General features: G+C 38.4%; 1 protein-coding gene across 13 annotated transcripts in view; it reads right to left on the reverse strand.

Moving 5' to 3' along the window:
* The window catches only part of RNF180 (ring finger protein 180), a 276981-nt gene that overhangs the window by 234864 nt on the left and 23896 nt on the right, over positions 1 to 18221 (reverse strand). For 8 of the 13 annotated variants that reach the window (XM_070587466.1, XM_070587463.1, XM_070587478.1 and 5 more), the window contains one exon: positions 16614 to 16716. The exons of the other annotated variants lie outside the window; for them this stretch is intronic. In XM_070587466.1, coding sequence (XP_070443567.1) covers positions 16614 to 16679 — 66 coding nt within the window. In that variant the 5' untranslated portion in view covers positions 16680 to 16716. The remainder of the gene's footprint in view (positions 1 to 16613; positions 16717 to 18221) is intronic. 13 annotated transcript variants of the gene reach the window in all.

An 18221-nucleotide genomic window follows, 5' to 3' on the forward strand; every position in this document is an offset into this window, starting at 1 on the left:
ATGTCTATTGATGGATATATGGATAAACAAATTGTGGTATATCTGTGTACTGGACTATTCTCTGCAATAAAAAGGGATGAACTACTGATATATGTTACAACGTGAGTGAATCTCAAAATAATTTTGCTGAGCGAAAGAAGCCAGACATAGAGAGTAATAGTATATGATTGCACTTATATAAAATTCTGGGATATGCATACTAATTTTTATGACAGGAAGCATATCAGCATTTGCCAGGGAATGGAGGGGGCAGCGTTCTGGGAGAAGTAAGAAGGAAGAATCACAAAGAGGCTTGAGGAATCTTCCGCGGATGTGGGATGTGTTCATTATCTAGATTGTGGTGATGGTTTCACAGGTGCTTACGTATGTCAAAACTTATCAAATTGTACACTTTATAGATGTACAGTTTTTTGTATGCCAGTTATATCTCCACGAAGCTGTTAAAAATATCTGCAGAACTAAAGGGATGTTGTGGATCTATTTCCTAAAGTATTTGTTTCTTCTAACTTTAGAGAAATAAAAGAGTTAGCAAAGCAAGGTTCAGAATGGTTAAAGATATCTTTTTTTAAAAAAAAAAGGAAAATTCACTCCATTCATTTATTTAACAAGCATTTGCTGTTATAAATGTACTCAGACACTGTAACACTGTTAACGCAAATAAAACTTTGACGGCATTTCCAGTTAAATGCAACTGTTTATTATTTTATCCTGTCTTTGTATCATTTTTATAAACTGCTTTCAAAAGATATCATTCACTTTCACAACAGCTAGGTGGTCTGTAATAAATTTCGACAGTGTTTTGACCTGCATTTGTTTCTTCTTTTGTCTAGAGGAATGTATGGTTTCTCTTGTTAAACAGCTGGTTGATTGATCACTGCCTCCTAATATGGTTAAAGGTATGCATGGATTGCTTCAAACAATATTGTAGGTCCTACCAACCTATGTCAGTTTTGCCTTTTAATTAAGCCTTCTTAAAACCACTGCTATATCTCTTCCAATCCTACAGATCCATCAGATAGGTCCCTGATTACCCTAAGCAAGACTAACATGACCACACTCCTACCTCTATCAATTAAAGGGACAAAACTCTGATGATAATATTCACAAGAAGCCAGGACCATGGATAAATCATCCTTCTTGCCTCCTACAAGAAGAAAAGAGAAGTAAGAGGAAAGAGAAAGACTTAGAGTGGCTAATGTTGACAAGAGAATAAAATAATGGAGTCTTGCCTTTTTCCTTCCTATATACCTAAGTGCACATTCCACATAGTTTGATCAATCTCTGCTCTATTGGACAGCTGCTGTCCACAATGTAATTTTGTTCTTGAAGTTTCTGTTCTTACTTCTTGTCTTCTGGCAGAAATGGCCAGAGTAGAACACAAGTAAAATCTACTCTGGCAATTCACTTCTCAAGAGGCTCCATCCTGTTTGCAGGCTTCAGTTGAAGGCTTCTCTCTACTTCACAGTCCCTAAACAAGTTCAGTTTTCCTCATTCATTCCCTACTTTCATCTTGTTGAATTTTTTTATTTTTACTGAATACTTTGACTCACATGATAAGTCACGGAAACACAGAACTCTAGCATTTAAAGGACCTCGGATCATCTAGTAAAGTTGTCCTAAGTTTCCCAAACTTTGGTGCATATTGGCTCCCACCCAATATGATTTAATTGATATGGGTGTGATCTGCTGGTTAGAATTTTTAAAGCTCTCCAGGCGATTGTAACGTGCAGCACAGTTTGGAAACGACTGATTTAGTGCTAATCTCTGCCTTTTCTTAAGGCACATAGCTAGTAGGTGGCCAAGCCGGGACTCAAAAGAGGGTCAGTTGCTACTTGGGCCAGTGTGCTTTCCATTGTGCAATGTTGTGCTTGTTCTGAATGAAATAGCAGCAGATGACAGTAAGTGTAAAAATCAGAGCACTGTTTGAGACTTTATTAAGGTATGAAATACACTAAGTGTGTACTAAAGAATGAAGATTAGGATGAACCATTCAAAAAGAAACAGGAAGGTAATAATGAACTATTTTAATATCATAGAGCATTAATTACATTATCTGATTGCTAACAATAAAATGGTAATTAAATAAAAGCAAGTTTTGAACAGTCTAATATGCAATTCTTCATATTGGATCATTAAAAGGTGGATTGGAATGATTTGTCTTTTTATAGGATGATCTATCTGTTAACATCAATTTTGTAAACTAGAAAGAAAATTATGTCCGTTGATGCACTTAATTGAATTTTCCTCCATTCTGTTGATCAAGAAATAATTTTTTAGAAATGCGTGGATATTTGATAGGAAGGTCATCAGCAAGTAGCACAAAAGCAATTTGAGATAGAACACCAAATAAAACTTAAGAAACTACAAACCATAAAGGTATTTTAAGGCCTTTTGTCTCAGCACTACCATTAATAATTGACTATCTGACCTGATTGTTGAACATGTCAAAGAAATGAATGTACAGTTGGCCTTCATTGTCCTTTGGTCAGCAAAGTCTGTTAACATCTCCTACGGTAGTCATCAATTCCCTCAGTATTCTCCTCTCTTTTGTTTTTATTGTTATTACTTTGATTAATAGTAGCAAGTTAGCTTTTGGAGTTTTGACTTAAAGATAAAACTTTGGCTATAAGTCAAGGCATCAAATCTACACCTACATTGCTACCCATAGTCTTTAATAAAGTTGTTTGCTTATGAAGGGATATACAATATTTATAAATATTCTGGAATTTCTACAATGGCATTAATTTCTTACATTGTTGTTGTTGTGTGCCATCAAGTCAGCTCCAACTCCTGGTGACCCTATGAATGAGTGATATCCACAATGTTATGTCCTCACAGTCCTACTCAACTTCTGTAGACTCGTGCCTGTGACTTCTTTTATAGAGTCAATCCATCCTATATTTGGTCTTCCTCTTTTCCTGCTGCCTTCTACTTTTCCCAGCATTATTGTCTTTTCCAAAGAATCCTGCCTTCTCATGATGTGCCCACAGTAGGATAGCCTCAGTTTCATCTTTTTGCCTCCAGCAATAGTTCAAGCTTAATTTGTTCTAGGACCCACTTGTTCATCTTTCCAGCAGTCTGTGGTATCCATAAGCTCTCCTCCAGCACCATATTTCAAATGAATCAGTTTTTTCCTGTCAGCCTTCTTCACTATCCAGCTTTCACCCCTGTACATGGTAACTGGGAATATGAGGGTGTGGATAATCTTGGCCTTAGTCTCTAATGTCACTTCCTTACATTTGATGGTCTTTCTTAATTCTTTCTTTGCTTTTCCAGAATACATCATGTGTGCTAATCTTTAGCTGGGAAAATATAATCTGCTTGCCTATGTGTAGACAAATGAAGGCTAAATTTGGTTCTTGGAGAGTCTTCTGGAAACTTGGATGCAGACAGCATTCTTTCTGCTGGAGAAGGACTTTCAACACTCCAGCCGTTGGGGTGCACTTAGGGACTATGAAGGCATTCCCTAAGCCCAGGGACCTGAATCTGTGTCTTGCTTTGATGCAGAGTAAGAGGCTGCTGAGGAGGTATGACACGAGCTGTATTTCATGGGCTGGCTTTCCTAATGCCGTCCTTGGGAACTTTGAGCAAGTTTCTCGAAAGAGTTATGTAGCATTGTTGCTCTCAGCACAGCATAGTTCTGTGGTGAACTCCCTCTGGGAGAATTTGACTGAGCTGTGCAGCTGTGGAGGGAAGTGGAAGCTATTCCGGGAGAGGAGAGAGTGAGAATTGTTGACAGGAGCTGCTAAACCTCAGAGTTGTCATCATGGAGGAGTCAATACCTTAGGGAACTGCTGCTGTGGGTTCGCCCTAGGGTGTCCATTGGAAGCCCTGTTTGGGGTAAGGTTTGTTATTCTGTCAATACAAACTAAATAAGAATAGTTTTTCATGGCCAATATCTGCTCTGATTGGCTAGGCATCCCTGGGGTAGTTTTTTACACTGCACTAGTAATTAGAATTGTAGTGGACACGTTATTTTGTCTGTTTGGGAAAATATCCTACATCTTTGACTTCCCACCAGTACAACCAGGAAGCTACCAATCAAGTTACTTCCCCTTGGGATACCTTAACCAGCCTCAGGGTGGGATGCGGCCTAGACTGGGCCAATCATAATACTATATCCCCTTTGCTAAAGTGATTGGACCAAGGGATGACACATGACCTGAACAGGGAGAGTCTGGGCCCATATCTGTAAACTTAATTAGAGCTGGAGGGGAAAACTCTTTTACCTATGAGGTTAGCAAGTAGCCTGTGGCCACATTCCCACAGTATGGAGGAAGCCTTCATGCAGTAGGGGAAGAGTAAGGCTGCACAAAGAGGAGCCCAGAGAGGAGAGGAAGGGAGACAAAACTGATTGTGCTTGGGCCTCTGGTTCCAGTCACCAAGTTCATCTAAGTTTCCCTGGTCTGGCAGCTCTACTTTCATCTCTGAGAGCTATCCTGGTATCTTTTCAATAAATTGTTTTATTTTGTGTAACCTAGTGTTGACTAGGATTCTGTCACTTGTAATCTGTAAGAACCTCCACAAAGAGTTTGAATTTCACCCTCCTCATCAGAGACACTCAACAGTGTGTGATTTTGAAAAAGGTGGCCATTTTGGGGCCAGAGGGAAAATAACAAGTGTACATTGACAGAAAGCATTTAAAAATAACAAGGAATTAATTCTTATTAAATAAAGGAGTCAAATTAAAGAAGGTACACATGACAGACAGAAGATATTAATTAATTAACAAGTCTATTTTACTGATGGAAAAGTAGATTCCTTGAGTTATTAGTCTCAAATATAATGCCATATTTCCTGAGTCACTACCACAGCTTCTTTGACCCCCTGCCTCAACCTTCTTCCCAGCCCATTATTAATTTCCTCTAATCTTAGGTCCGTGACAAAGTTACTATCATTCGTTTAAAATTTAGCTGAAAAATTTAATGTGAATAACACAGATGATTATGTAAAGGGCATTAATTGGACAGAAAATCAATACCTATGGCAAAAAACATTGGATACTAGTTAATTCCCAATACCTAATCAGTGAGAAATAAAAATGTAACAAAGAAAGAATCTGGTGGTCTTAAAGGACCAATTTAAAAAGAGCGAAACTTAAACAAAGTAAGAGAATTGGAATTATGTAAAATATTATTAAAGCATTTTTTGATGTTGCTTTTGGACAGAAAATGACCTATTCATGAATATTACATAGACTCTGGACATTGTTTACTATTTGTGTGGTGCTTTAAAATTTGTCTCACCCTGGGAATGTTAGCTAAAAAGATATCATTTCTGGTAAACAAGGATAGTTTGAGATGTTTGGTAAAAGGAAAATAACATTTGAATTATGTTTCAGATAAAGACAATCATTTAGAAGGATGTCTCAAAAAAATGAGTTATTGTGTTTCAAAATTCAAGAATTTTAGCAAATTACATAATTTTGTCTTGATAATATTTTATTGATGACCATCCTTTCTAGGTACGTGTGTTCAACATGATAGTCCAGCCTCTTTTTGTTAGCCATCAATAGGAGTCTCTTCTTAAAACTTACCCACTTCCCAGGAATCTCTTAGACAGTTCTCCTCTCCTTATTTGTACCCAATGCATATTTATGGAATGAAAAAGCAATTTAATAAAAACCTTGCAAAACATCATAAAGAGGGTAAATTGTAGGATTGTGAAAGTGTAGAACTGGCGGGGATGTTAGAGCTCATCTAGCTCAATGACTTTATTTTACAGGTAAGGAAATGAGATGCAAGGAGACTAATTAATGTGTGGCTCAAGGTTATGTGTTCTTGCTAAGCAAAAAAATGCTCCCCAAACTAAATATAAAGGATTCTTAAGTTATTCATTGTTTTGTTGTTTCTGTGCCTCTGGTTTTCTTTCTTATTCTTTTAGAGCCAAATCTCTTTGAGTGGCTCTATTTTTAATTTTTTGAGTGATAAGGTCTAGTGCAGTGATTCTCAAACTGTAGTCCCTGGACCAGCAGCATCAGTAGCACCTGGACACTTAATAGAAATGCACATTCTTGGGCCCACTCCAGAGCTGGTGTATTAGGATCTCTGGTGGTGGGGTCCAGCAATCTGTGTTTTAACAAGTCCTTGGGTTGTTCTGATGTACTAGGCTTCTGGAATGACATTTGGTGTGATTGTTAGGAAACTGAGTCTTAGTCAAGATTCTGCAACTAACTGGTGACTATGAGCAACTCACTTAACTGGAAGCAAATCGACTACTCTTTTTCCCTTTCCTAAAACACTCTAATGCTCCTCCACAGACTGCAGAAGACAGTTCAACCCTTTTAGCCCTATGTAAACTGGTGCCCTCTACTTTTACAACTTCATCTCCTTTCAACTGCTCCCTCAACTTTTGGCTCCAACAATGCCAATCTCTCTGTTCCATTTTCCTTACTGTCCTCTTGCCGGGAATCCTACTTTTTCTCCCTTCACCTGACTCTGTTCATTCATGAATCAGACAAGCGGCCTGGGACTCTATGGAAGTCTTCTTAGGCTTCCTCCCAGGATAGCTTCTATCTCCTCTATTGTTTTCATAGTATTTTACGCACATGACATCACTAAGAGATGAAAATATGTAGGTATTAACTAGTTAAAGGAGGACAAAAGAGCTTTTTAGGACAAGAGAATGGCTTGTGCAAAGGTCCAGTGCTGGGAGTGAGCATGGCACAAACAAGGGCCTGAAAGAGGGCCAGTGTGGCTGGAATGGAGAGAATGAGAGGTACAAAGTGAGGCTGGAGAGATGGGTAGGGGCCAAAGCATGCAGCATTATAGGCAACCCTAAAACCAAAAGGAAAATAAGGTTATATTTCAAGAAATGAGTGAATGTGATAAGATTTGCATCTTAAGAGGATTACTTTGTCCACTCTTTAAAGATAGCAAGAGCGGATGTTAGGTGACTACTTAGGGAATCACTGCAGTAGTGTAAGGAAGAGATGGTGGCTAGGTCTTCTTTTGTTGGTAATGGAAATAGAGAGTAGGGGATAGATCCATGAGATTTTTAGGATTGAGTGATGGCTGAGTAGGAGGAGGGAGGAAGAGAGAGCGGTCAAGGATAATTCCAAGGCTTTTGGTTTGCATAATTAGTGAGTTTAATTGTGCATTTGGGGAGTACTGGAAGAGCAACAGGTTTTGGGAGAAAGGTTATGGACATCAGGAATTTGACGCAATGTCAAGGTCAGTAGTCAAAGCTAGAGTGAAGTCAGGAATGAATATAAAAATTTGGGCTCAGCTGCTCAAGGATGATATTTATGAGACAGGTTTTATTGGATTATTGGGGTTGGAAACCAGATTGTAATGGGTTGAGTAATGAGCGAAAAGTGAGGAAGGAGAATCTGGAAGTTTTGTGAAGTGTCTTGAGAAGTGAGAATGCGAAAGAAAGGAGTGATAAAAGACGAAGATAAGAGGGAGGCCAGAGTCCAGGTGATGGTTACAATGATCACCTCAAGGCTGAATTATGGGCAGAAATAAAAAATTACATTTTAACCTTGACTGTCCCCAGATGGCCGGAGAACAATGCAGTCATCTTTCCCTGTAGTTAGGACATTTAGAAAGCCCCAGGCGCAAGATACATTATAGCTGGAAAGGGCGACCATTAGAACTGGACTCAGCGTTTGCCTTGCAAACTCTGCACTTTTTTCCTTTAAATACCAGCCACCCAAGACGGAGAGGGGCGCACCTATCAACTTGCAGGTTGAGGTGTACTTCCCCAGTTTGCAAACCTTTTAATAAAGCCTCTCTTTTCTTTAAAACTTACTTTTGCCTTATAAAGCTGCTCATTTTGGTTAACAGGAGAATGATAGAGGAGTTGCTGATATGGGGAATGTAGACAAATTAGGGTTTTACATGTATTAGAGACTGGAATGTGTCCAAAAACTGATGAGAAAGACCCAGTTGTGGGGGAGAGAATGAATATGAATATGCAAAGAGGAGAAGAGATCATTGATTCAAGATTCTCAAGAGAGCAGGAAGAGATGGAATCCAAAGCTGCAGCGAAGAAATTAACTTTGAGGTAAGGTTGGGACAGCTCCTGTATTACTACATTGCCCAAGATAAGTTTGTAACTGTAAATAAAAAGTTGGGCGAGTTCCCATCCAAAAACTTGTATTCTCTCAGTAAAGTTAAAGGCTCGATCGTATGCTGAGCCTGAAGGGCTTGCAAACCCTCATTCTGTTGGTTAGCATTCCAGGGATCACTTCAAGGCTTTGAAGTAGTACTGCAAATTATAAAGAGATGCCTGGTGCTCAGAATGATGCACCGAGAACACGGGATTTGACCTTAATGGATTTGAGTTCAAGTCTCACCTCTGCACTTAAGAACACCGGGACATTGATCACCTTCCTCAACTTATTTTATTCAATGGCATTTCTTCATTAATAAATTGGAAAGGAGGGCCGGCAGGTGGCGCAGCTGTTAAGTGTGCATGTTCCCTTCAGCAGCCGGGGGTTTCCTGGTTGGGATCCCGGGGGCGGACATGGCACCCCTTGGCACGCCATGCTGTGGTAGGCATCCCACATATAAATGGGAGGAAGATGGGCATGGATGTTAGCTCAGGGCCAGTCTTCCTCAGCAAAAAGAAGAAGATTGGCAGCAGATGTTGGATCAGGGCTAACCTTCCTCTAAATAAATAAATAAATCAATAAATAAATAAATAAATAAATAAATAAATAAATTGGAGAGGATAACTCTTATCTCACAGGACTGTTGTAAAGAGTCAGTGTAAATGATAAAACTCTGCACAAATGTTAGTTATATTAGTACAGCAGTGTCTACAGTCATGTAATTTTAGAGCTTGAATTTTCCTTATGGATTGCAAATCTAACAACTCCCTGATAATGGACATGGAGGAACTGGGGCCCAGAGTAGCAGAGTTAGGATGGGAACCAAGCATCCCATCCATTATGTTCTTTCCATTAATTCATGTTGTTCAGTGTAGCCTTTGGAAGAACTGGTTTATGTGGTTACTTTTTGCTATGTCTTGCTAACTTTTAATTTATTTTTTCTATTATATCTATTTCCAAAACAAGATTTAAAGCAATTTATAATAAACATGCTTGTTTTCTTTTATTGCAGATAAGTGTAGATTTTAAGTCAGTATCTAGTAACTCAGTAGTGACAATATTGACTATATTGTTTACACCTGCCATATTTCCACTATCAAATAAGGGGAACACTCCCATTTAGATACTTGGAACAAATATAACAGGTATCTCAGTCCCTATGTATTCTAAAAGCATGGCCAGTTTATTATGGGCAGTGAATGTCCTCATACTTCTTTGAGACTATCTTTAAGAAGGTGGTAAATAAAAGCAGATTTACTGTCAATCTCCTTAACTTTCCACTATACACCCACCAAAAGCAATGGAGAGTGATCATTCAATTATTCTCCTGAATTATTTCTGCAACATTTGTTCAGATATTACCCCTCATTATCTTTTGTTCCCATCAGTCAATGCTCTTTGTGCTAATGAATATTTCATACATCATATCTTTTGCTTCATGGTGAAGTTAATGATCCTCTTTCTCCTTTACTATCCCTTTGATATATTATTCTCATTAGAGTGGAAGGGTAAGGGTTGAATAGATTTTTTGAGCCAAGCCTAAGATTTGTAAAACTTGTAACATTGTTCAGTTTATCAGAATTTGTGATTTAAAAATAATCTGGCTAGGAGTCTTGAGAGAGATCTATTTATGAGACAAATATTGATTTGAGGCAAACAACATTTTTGTTTGGGTAGTATATAAAAATGAAACATCTTTAAATTTGAAAAATTATTAGATTCTGCATGAAACAATTACTTAGCTAACTAAAATGGGCCTTCCAGTTGAAACAATTTTAGAAGACTGAAAAAACAAGATGAGTAATTTCTTATGAAACCAAATCATTGAAACCTGAGGGACTACAGTATTTTTTTTTTTGATAAATATAAGAAACAGAGTTATCTTCAACAATTACTGGATACATGCTTGATGGTCCTCTGAACACACTAAGGCAGATATTACAGTTGAAGCTTGTCAAGAAAGTGAGTCAGCTGAATACCGTGAAATAGGGTCTGGTTATCTGGTAAGAAGAATTTTCTCTTTTTTAAACCTTACAGTACTTCCTGGTAGTGATTTTATTTACATCAGTAGGATATTTCCAGTGGAAGGACACTGTGATGTCATCTTTGAGTTGTGTACCACGAGGATTGCTTTATAAATAAGAACTCCTATAATGTGATACTTTTGATTTGTTAATAACCGAGCACTCTTGGATATAAGACAGACTGCTGTGTTTATAAAAATGACTGTAATGAATGGTTTTGGAAAGAGATTTCACTCCATTTGCATTTGACAGATGAACAAATTAGTTGCCAGAATTTCTTGACGAAATAAAAGCAAATTGTTAGCAGAATGCAGGCCAGGACCTATCTTCTAATCAAGGTCTGGGAGCTGGTTGAGGTATCTCCTCTGGCCTCAGTAAAGGATGAAACCGTCCACAGTTAATAAGAATTGCTTCTGTTTCCACGGTCCTTCAAGCAGCCCATTTAAACGTGTAACAATATATCCTCTGAATCTATCCCATTATGCTCTAAAGCCTTCTTCTGAATTCTGTCCTCTGGAAAAGAACCAGCTGGTCACCATTCTCTTTTCACTTATTGATGTTAAAAATATTTATTGCCATCTCTTTTCTCAGTTGAAAAATCCAAGTTTAGGTAACCTTTTCACACAGGATTTGATTTTCTCACCCCTGGACTCACTCTGATGATCTCCCTGAAACTCGCTTCAGATTCTTCCTGCTCTTGGATGTAATAACCTAATGAGGTTGTCATGATACTGGAGGAGCCCTGGCCCTTTAATCCCCAAGGCTCAGCCTGCCCCTTATCCTGCAGCATCCCACTGCTCACCTTCCTAATACTGCTGTTCTCAGATCTCTGTTCTCACCTGTGCCTGGAAAGCAGCACACACAACAATCCCAAGCAGGGCTGCCTTTTGAGTAGGGGCAGAGTTGTGTTTCCCAGCTTAATAAGGAGGCCCTCCATCACCCGCTTCCTCCCTGGAGTTTGTTCTTCCTTCCATAGGAGGCAAGGCCTTAAATCCACAATTGTAAAATTCGTAATGCAAATATACTTCAAGAGAGATAATATGGCAACTTCATTTTATTTGCATAAAATTATAAATGGCTAATATAAGACCTGGAGATATGCTATATAATGGTTGGCTATAAGTGCCAAATTTGACTGTGCTTACTTCATCCCATTATCACTTTTCATTAGAAGTAGTAATGGTCCCTGGAATTACTGGGTAGTGAAGGGATGCCTTCTGGGGTTCTCAACAAGAGGTGAACTCTCCATTGCTTAGACCTAGCTCTGAGTGTATTACTTCTTAACCTATCTTCAAGCTTACTGATTCTTTCCCTGACCATGTGCAGTCTGCTAATGATCCCTTCAAAGGCATTCTTCATTTCTGTTCTTCATTCTTCATTTGTGTTTTTAATTTCTAGCATTTTCTCTTAATTTTTTCTTAGAATTTGCATCTCTCTGCTTATGTTAGCCATCTGTTCTTGCCTATTGTCTACTTTTTCTATTAGAGCCTTTAACATAATAATTATAGGTATTTTAAGTTACCTTTCTGACAATTCCAGCATCTGTGTCATATCTGAGTTTGGTTTTTATGATTGCTTTGCCTCTTCAGATTGTGCTTTTTCCTTCCCTTTTGTCGTGCCATGTAACTTTTTCATCACAAGCCAGACATGTTTGTATCAGGTAACTAAGGTAAATAGGCCTTTAATGTGATAATTTGGCTAGGAATTGGGCTGTGTTTAATGTTTGCTGTAGCTGCAGGTGCCAGGATCTTGTTTTGTCTCCTCTCTTGACTTTGGGCTTTCCTAAGTGCCCCTCCCAAGAGAGAGTCTGTGTCTTGCAGCTCTTGGAGCTATAATCCAAAGTAGTTATATTGGAGCCCTGCTGGTGTCGTGGTAAACTGTGGGGGGAGGTGATGTATTCTATAATATGATTAATAGTCCTGTGTCTCAGGTCTGTGACCTTTATAATTATTTTTCCATGGTATAGCTTTTATTTCTCCACTTAGGTAAGACAGGAAGTCTAGAGTGGGCAGGAGGGTAAGGAATGTCCTTCTCCTAGCTGGGATAAGGCTCTGGTAAAGTCTTTTCTCTTACTTACCAGACCTTTGTAATGGAGAACGCCTTGGGCTTATTTTACATTGATTGCTCTTTCTCAGGTCTTTACTGTGAGAACATGGTGGGGTTGCTGGTGGTAAACTCTTGAAAACATGGGTCTGCCCTAAATCTGTGACCTCCAGGAGTTTCTCATTCTCATTCTAGTCCACATTCAGCCTCCAGAAAGTCATCAAAATGACCACTTAGTGTTCCTACCAGTTTATGGATCTATCAGCTTCTGCTCTAGGTAATCATATCTTGGCTGTGATTTTCTGGACTCATTTTTCTTTCCAGATTTTGGGGTGGGTGTTTGCCCTGTGATGTCTTTTCTCTGATGGAGGCCCAAGAAAAAGTCATTCATTTTCAGTTTTTTTTAACTGTTTCTTGTTGTAAGGATAGGAATGATAACTTTGAAGCTCTTGGTGTGTCAGAGCTGAAACCAGAAGTCTATATTACTTCTTTATGCAAATTTAATTTTGTGTTATTTCTCCCGATGCATTCATCTTGAGTCAACATGACTATTTTTTTAAAAAATTGAAGTGAGTGTAGCTATATTTACATTTATACATAAATCAGGTCTGGTGTTAGAAGAGTTGAAATAATAAAACAAGATGACTTTAGAAGATAGAGCATTAGAATGGATTCTAAATTCTACTGATGAGGGACCCTCAGAATACAGAAATCTTCCACAATACAGCCACTCCTCCTCCATGAAATGTTATGTCAAGGCTAACTTGATAGGGGGCTCAGGGTGATATAACCTAAACACTTAAGAACAACCTGTCCTAAAATGTCTCACTTTTCCAACTCTGATTCTTTGAGATCAAAGTAAACCCTCCCTTATTTTTTTATTCTACAACACATACAATGAACTTGCAGGTATTCTTTAAAGGTTAGATCATATGCCACATTCTATGTTAAGCCTCCTCTGATTACCTCAAGTGGAGGTAACTTCTTCTACCTTTTCTTTAATTGTTACAATGGTGTGCTGGAGACAGTTCATACTGGCTCATAAGAGCTGAATGTGAGCATGCACCTCTTCCCAATTCCACATTCAGTGACATCATATTGGTAGAGTGAAATCGGCTATGGTGGAAACACACCACTGAAATTGGAAAACACTACAAATCAGGACTTTTTTTTCCCTAGAGAGCCAGTTAAACATTTATCATCACACCACTATATGTATGTGTGTCTTTGTGTATAGCTATATATAGAGAGAGAGAGAGAGGAAGAGAGAGAGCAAGAGAAGAAGGGAGAGAGAGAGACATAATAGCTTTTATGTACTTATGTCTTATTCTAGTCTGTAGTTTCTTGAGTATAGATGTAGTGTGTAGGTGTTATTTTTACTTCTGGGTATCCACTCCCTCTTTTTGCTTGGGGAATCACTGGTCCTTTATTTAATTCTTGGGCATTTGGGTGGGGCTTAGTTGTCTCTTGATTACAGGGCAGACATGAACTTGACAAATCAGTATATTCATTCTCTCTGGCCCCAGGGATTGGTTCAAGGGCAGTCACATGATATAAACTAAGTTAATAAAAGCCAAAGAACAGGTGCCCTGAGACTTTAGTTGGAACTATTGGAAAAGTACTCTCTTTTCACTGAGGTGCTAAGTTGATAGACATTAAGTTTGGAACTTCTGGTGGCCATTTAACCTATGCAATGGTAGACCTAAGAATAAAGTTAACATAGAGAAATGAAGAACCAAGAGATGAAGAGAGAAGATTCCTATAATAATGAACTGGATCTATATGGAAGTTGCATGCTTTTTCAAATATGTGAGCCAAGAGTCATTTGTTTGTTTTTGGTGAGGAAGATTCACCCTGAGCCAACATCCGTTGCCAATCTCCCTCTTTTTTTTGTTGCTTGAGGATGATTAGCCCTGAGCTAACATCTGTGCTAATCTTCCTTTACTTTTTGTATGTGTGATGCCTCAACAGTTTGGCCGATGAGTGAAGTAGGTCCCCACTGGGATCAGAACCCGCAAACCTGGACTGACCAAGCTGAGCATGGTGAACTTTAACTGCTGGCCCCAAGAGTTTTTTAAGTTGATTAGTTTTAATTGGGATTCTGTCACTGGCAACCAAAAAAGCCCTGACTAATACAGTAAATAAAATACAATATCTTAAAAAATAATAATTAAAGCCCTATATCCACATAATGTCCTACCTTTAAAGAGACTCAATAATTATTCATTGAATGAACGAAGGAACATGATGTAAAATACAAATGCAAAGCTTTCTGTCAATGTGGGATATCTTTATTTCCTCCTGAAAACATTATTAAATTTTTGAGTGGCTTCTTTATATCAGATTGCAGGCGTTTTGAAAGAGGAAGCAATTGTGTTTTATTGTTTGACCTTTATTTCCTTTTTGCTGTTTGACTAGTACAGAAAAAAATAAAATATTTATTATTAATTAACTTCCTAAAGTCTCCATAATAATTCTTTTTTCTATTTGCATACTCTTTGTCTCATCATACAACGATTTTGTGATATCATTTTCTATAGAGAAAATGTAAAGATAATCCACTCTTTTCTCTTGCATGATTCTCCTTTTTGAGGTCATCTTCAACAGAACTTTCCTTCACTAAACCAAACACAACACATGCCTTTTGTTGGTTGGTGTTGCCTTCTTCTGTGCCTTATCTCTTTTTTTGGCTAAATATTCTTGACTTTTTTTTTTTTTTTTAAAGATTTTATTTTTTCCTTTTTATCCCCAAAGCCCCCCGGTACGTAGTTGTGTATTCTTCGTTGTGGGTTCTTCTAGTTGTGGCATGTGGGACGCTGCCTCAGCGTGGTCTGATGAGCAGTGCCATGTCCGCGCCCAGGATTCGAACTAACGAAACACTGGGCCGCCTGCAGCGGAGCGCGCAAACTTAACCACTCGGCCACGGGGCCAGCCCCAAAATATTCTTGACTTTTAAACAATTGAGGAGGAAAAGTTTTTGTGCTTGGTCCCTAAGTGCTTAGCTCAGGGATATGTAGTGGTCCTTTCTCTTTCCTTAGTAGCTAATGGAAATTCATTATTAAAAAACCAGAAATGGCAATGCATTTATTTCATTTTTAAGAGCTTGAACACTTAAGTGAGGATGCTGAGAGCAGTTGTCTTTTCATTACTTTATATTACATGAATTCAGCCTGTGTTCTTTACACTATAGTCTTACTCATTTTAGTGAGTAATTGGGTGGAGAGCTAACTTTCTCCTTCTTTCATTTTCCCTTTTCAGTGATCAATTGCTGTTTCAGAAAATACCAGAAGACCCCAAAGGAAAACATTCCATCCAGAGTTAGTCAACAAGTTGTGACCTATCTACATTTAATGCCAAGAGTATCATTTCCAAGTACAGCCATGAAACTGAGCCAGGTAGTAGACTCAACATCACATTCCATGTAACTCAATATCTATGGCTAAATCAAGAGACAATGGAGGAGTCTACCCCTGCTATATTAATTCTTATTTTAAAACAGGTGGACGCTTGCACAGAGAAGGGTTTATATATACCAATGTTACGTAAGCTCTGGTATATGTGCCTTTAATCGATCTGAAAGACGAGTTAAAAGATGCTTTAGAACCTAAACGGAACAGGTAGAAAGCACTGCCATGTGGGCAGTAAGGCACTGACAATGCTGAAGCACTGGATTAAGGTTATGCCAGAGGTGTTAACCTAAAACTCTTAATAGCTTACTTCGTTTTCCCATTTATACTTGTTAGCATTTAATACCTAACTAGTCAAAAATGACCCTCTTTTTTCTTGCATACAAAATGGGATGAGATAGGGCTTACTTCAAATTTGATTTGGCTTAAGTTTCCTAAATTTTAATAAAATGACTTTTTTGGTATCTCGGAGCTATGTGATCACCTAGTGGTAGGAGGGGTAAGGACTGTCAATGTCCCAAGACTGGAAGTAAATTCCTTGTTAACAGTGAAGTCCCTGGGGAAGGGAAGGGGCAATAAAGTATCAATGCTGCCGCCTCTATTCTCTTCCTTACTGGGAACACTGGCACACCAGAGAAAGTCACAGTGGCAACTGTTTGGATATGTGTCATGGAAGGCCTTGATTTATGGGAGAGTGGTTTTTGGTTCATGGTGATTGCTTCTGTGGGTAACAGAGATTATTACTGAGATAACTTTGAAGCCAAAGATAAAGAAATCTGACCTCACTTCCCTTTGTGAGCTATGGCTGCCTCCTGCTCCTACTTCCCACTCTAGCTCAATAAGTTATTTCATTTTCTCTTATCTCAAACCATCAGTTAATTAGTTAGTGGCCACTGCATTTGAATGTAGTATCAAACACTTTGTGGGGGATATATATAGCCCCCATAAAACGTAAAATATGGTTCCTGCTGTCAAGAAACCTAGAGCCAAGTCTTTTCTCAAATGACAGACAGTGGTAAGTATCAGATGGCAAGCACCAAACAAATGCTTTGGCAATCCAGAGGAGGAAGGGAATGCATTTACCTGTAGGATCAAGGTCTTGAATAAAAGACAGACTTTTTCATGGTAACTGGATATTAGGTAGGACATTTCCTCTTCTCTCTGAATTTTAGCTAAAGCCTTCCACCTAGAAAATAGATAAAAAGTACCTTAAGAGAGTACCAAGGAGCTACAAGGCTCTATCTATGGATTACCAAGAGTTAGCCAAACTGGAGCTGAGACTCTAACCACCTCTACCTCATCAAGTGATGAAGGACGTTGTGGAATTTCCCCTTTCTTTCACTGAGAGTAAGGAAAAGGAGGATATTATGGACTGAATTGCATTCTTCTAAAATTTGTATTGAAGCCCTACTCCCCGGTGTGACTATTTTTGGGGACAGGGCCTTTAAGGAGGTGATTAAAGTTATATGAGGCTATAATGGTGGGGCCCTAATCCAACAGGACTGGTGTCCTTATAAGAAGAGAAATAGATACCTGGGATGTGCATGCACAGAGGAAATGCCATGTGAGGACACAGTGGGAAGACACTCACATGCAAGCCAAGGACAGACGCCTTAGGTGAAACCAACCATGCCAGCACCTTGATTTTGGACTTCCAGCCTATAGAACTATGAGAAAATAAATTTCTGTTGTTTAAGCTACTCAGTCTGTGGCATTTTGTTATGGCAGCCCTGGCAAACTAATATAGAGGATTTTCCAATTAACAGGGGACATAAGAAAACTTGTAGGGATTGGGAAAGCCTATAAGAAGGGGAGACTGACAACTCATCCCCTAGTATTTGTTGGCGTACATTAAGTTTGAGACAGAATGTGAAGTTGCATTTGATTTTAATGGATTTTTTTTAATACCTGAAGTTTAACTATCCTCACTAAAATGGGAATATGCTTGAGATGTCATTAGGGAGCATGGAAGGTAGGTCTCATAGATCATGTTTGAAAATAATTGGTGGAAAATAAAAGTGTTTCTTGTTTAGATTGTTCAATAAACTGGTTAAACATGCAAAACTTGGACCCTCTGCATTACATATATCTACAGGTGTCACTAATCTCATTGAATGTGCTCTAATACAAGTGATAGTTTTATTTTATGGCATTAGTATTTTTAAAAAACTGCTTAGTTTTTGACTCAGAATATGGTCCCCAATAATCAGATTTATGGACTAGGAGAGGAATATAGTATGACAAATATTGTCTATATTTCCATTTTGCCATTCTTCTCTAAGACTAGAGAAGGGCAGGGTTTTCTAATTTCTGACATTTGTTAGTTTCTATGTTGCTTTTTTTTGGCAAATCACATCATAGCCATTTCTCCTCTGTGTGTGTGTGTGTGTCTCTATGAGAGAGAGAGAGAATGTTTAAATATTAGAAGTCTATCTGTGTATGAGATAATGTTTAAATACAATAATTCTCTATATTTCAAAATCAACTTTTTTGACCAATGGAAGTATTTACTGGATTATGTGGATGGCTCAGCAGAGGGAGTTAATTATCTGTTTATTCTTGGCTCAGTTATTGCACAATTTCAATCAATGGTGATTGAATTTACAAGACATAACCGTCTGATAACACAATTGCCAACATTAACATTGGGTGTTGCAGTGAATTTGGCAGCAGACATCATATTATCAAACT

Source organism: Equus przewalskii, chromosome 20 (assembly GCF_037783145.1).
Source record: "Equus przewalskii isolate Varuska chromosome 20, EquPr2, whole genome shotgun sequence".
Taxonomy (NCBI): Eukaryota; Metazoa; Chordata; class Mammalia; order Perissodactyla; family Equidae; genus Equus; species Equus przewalskii.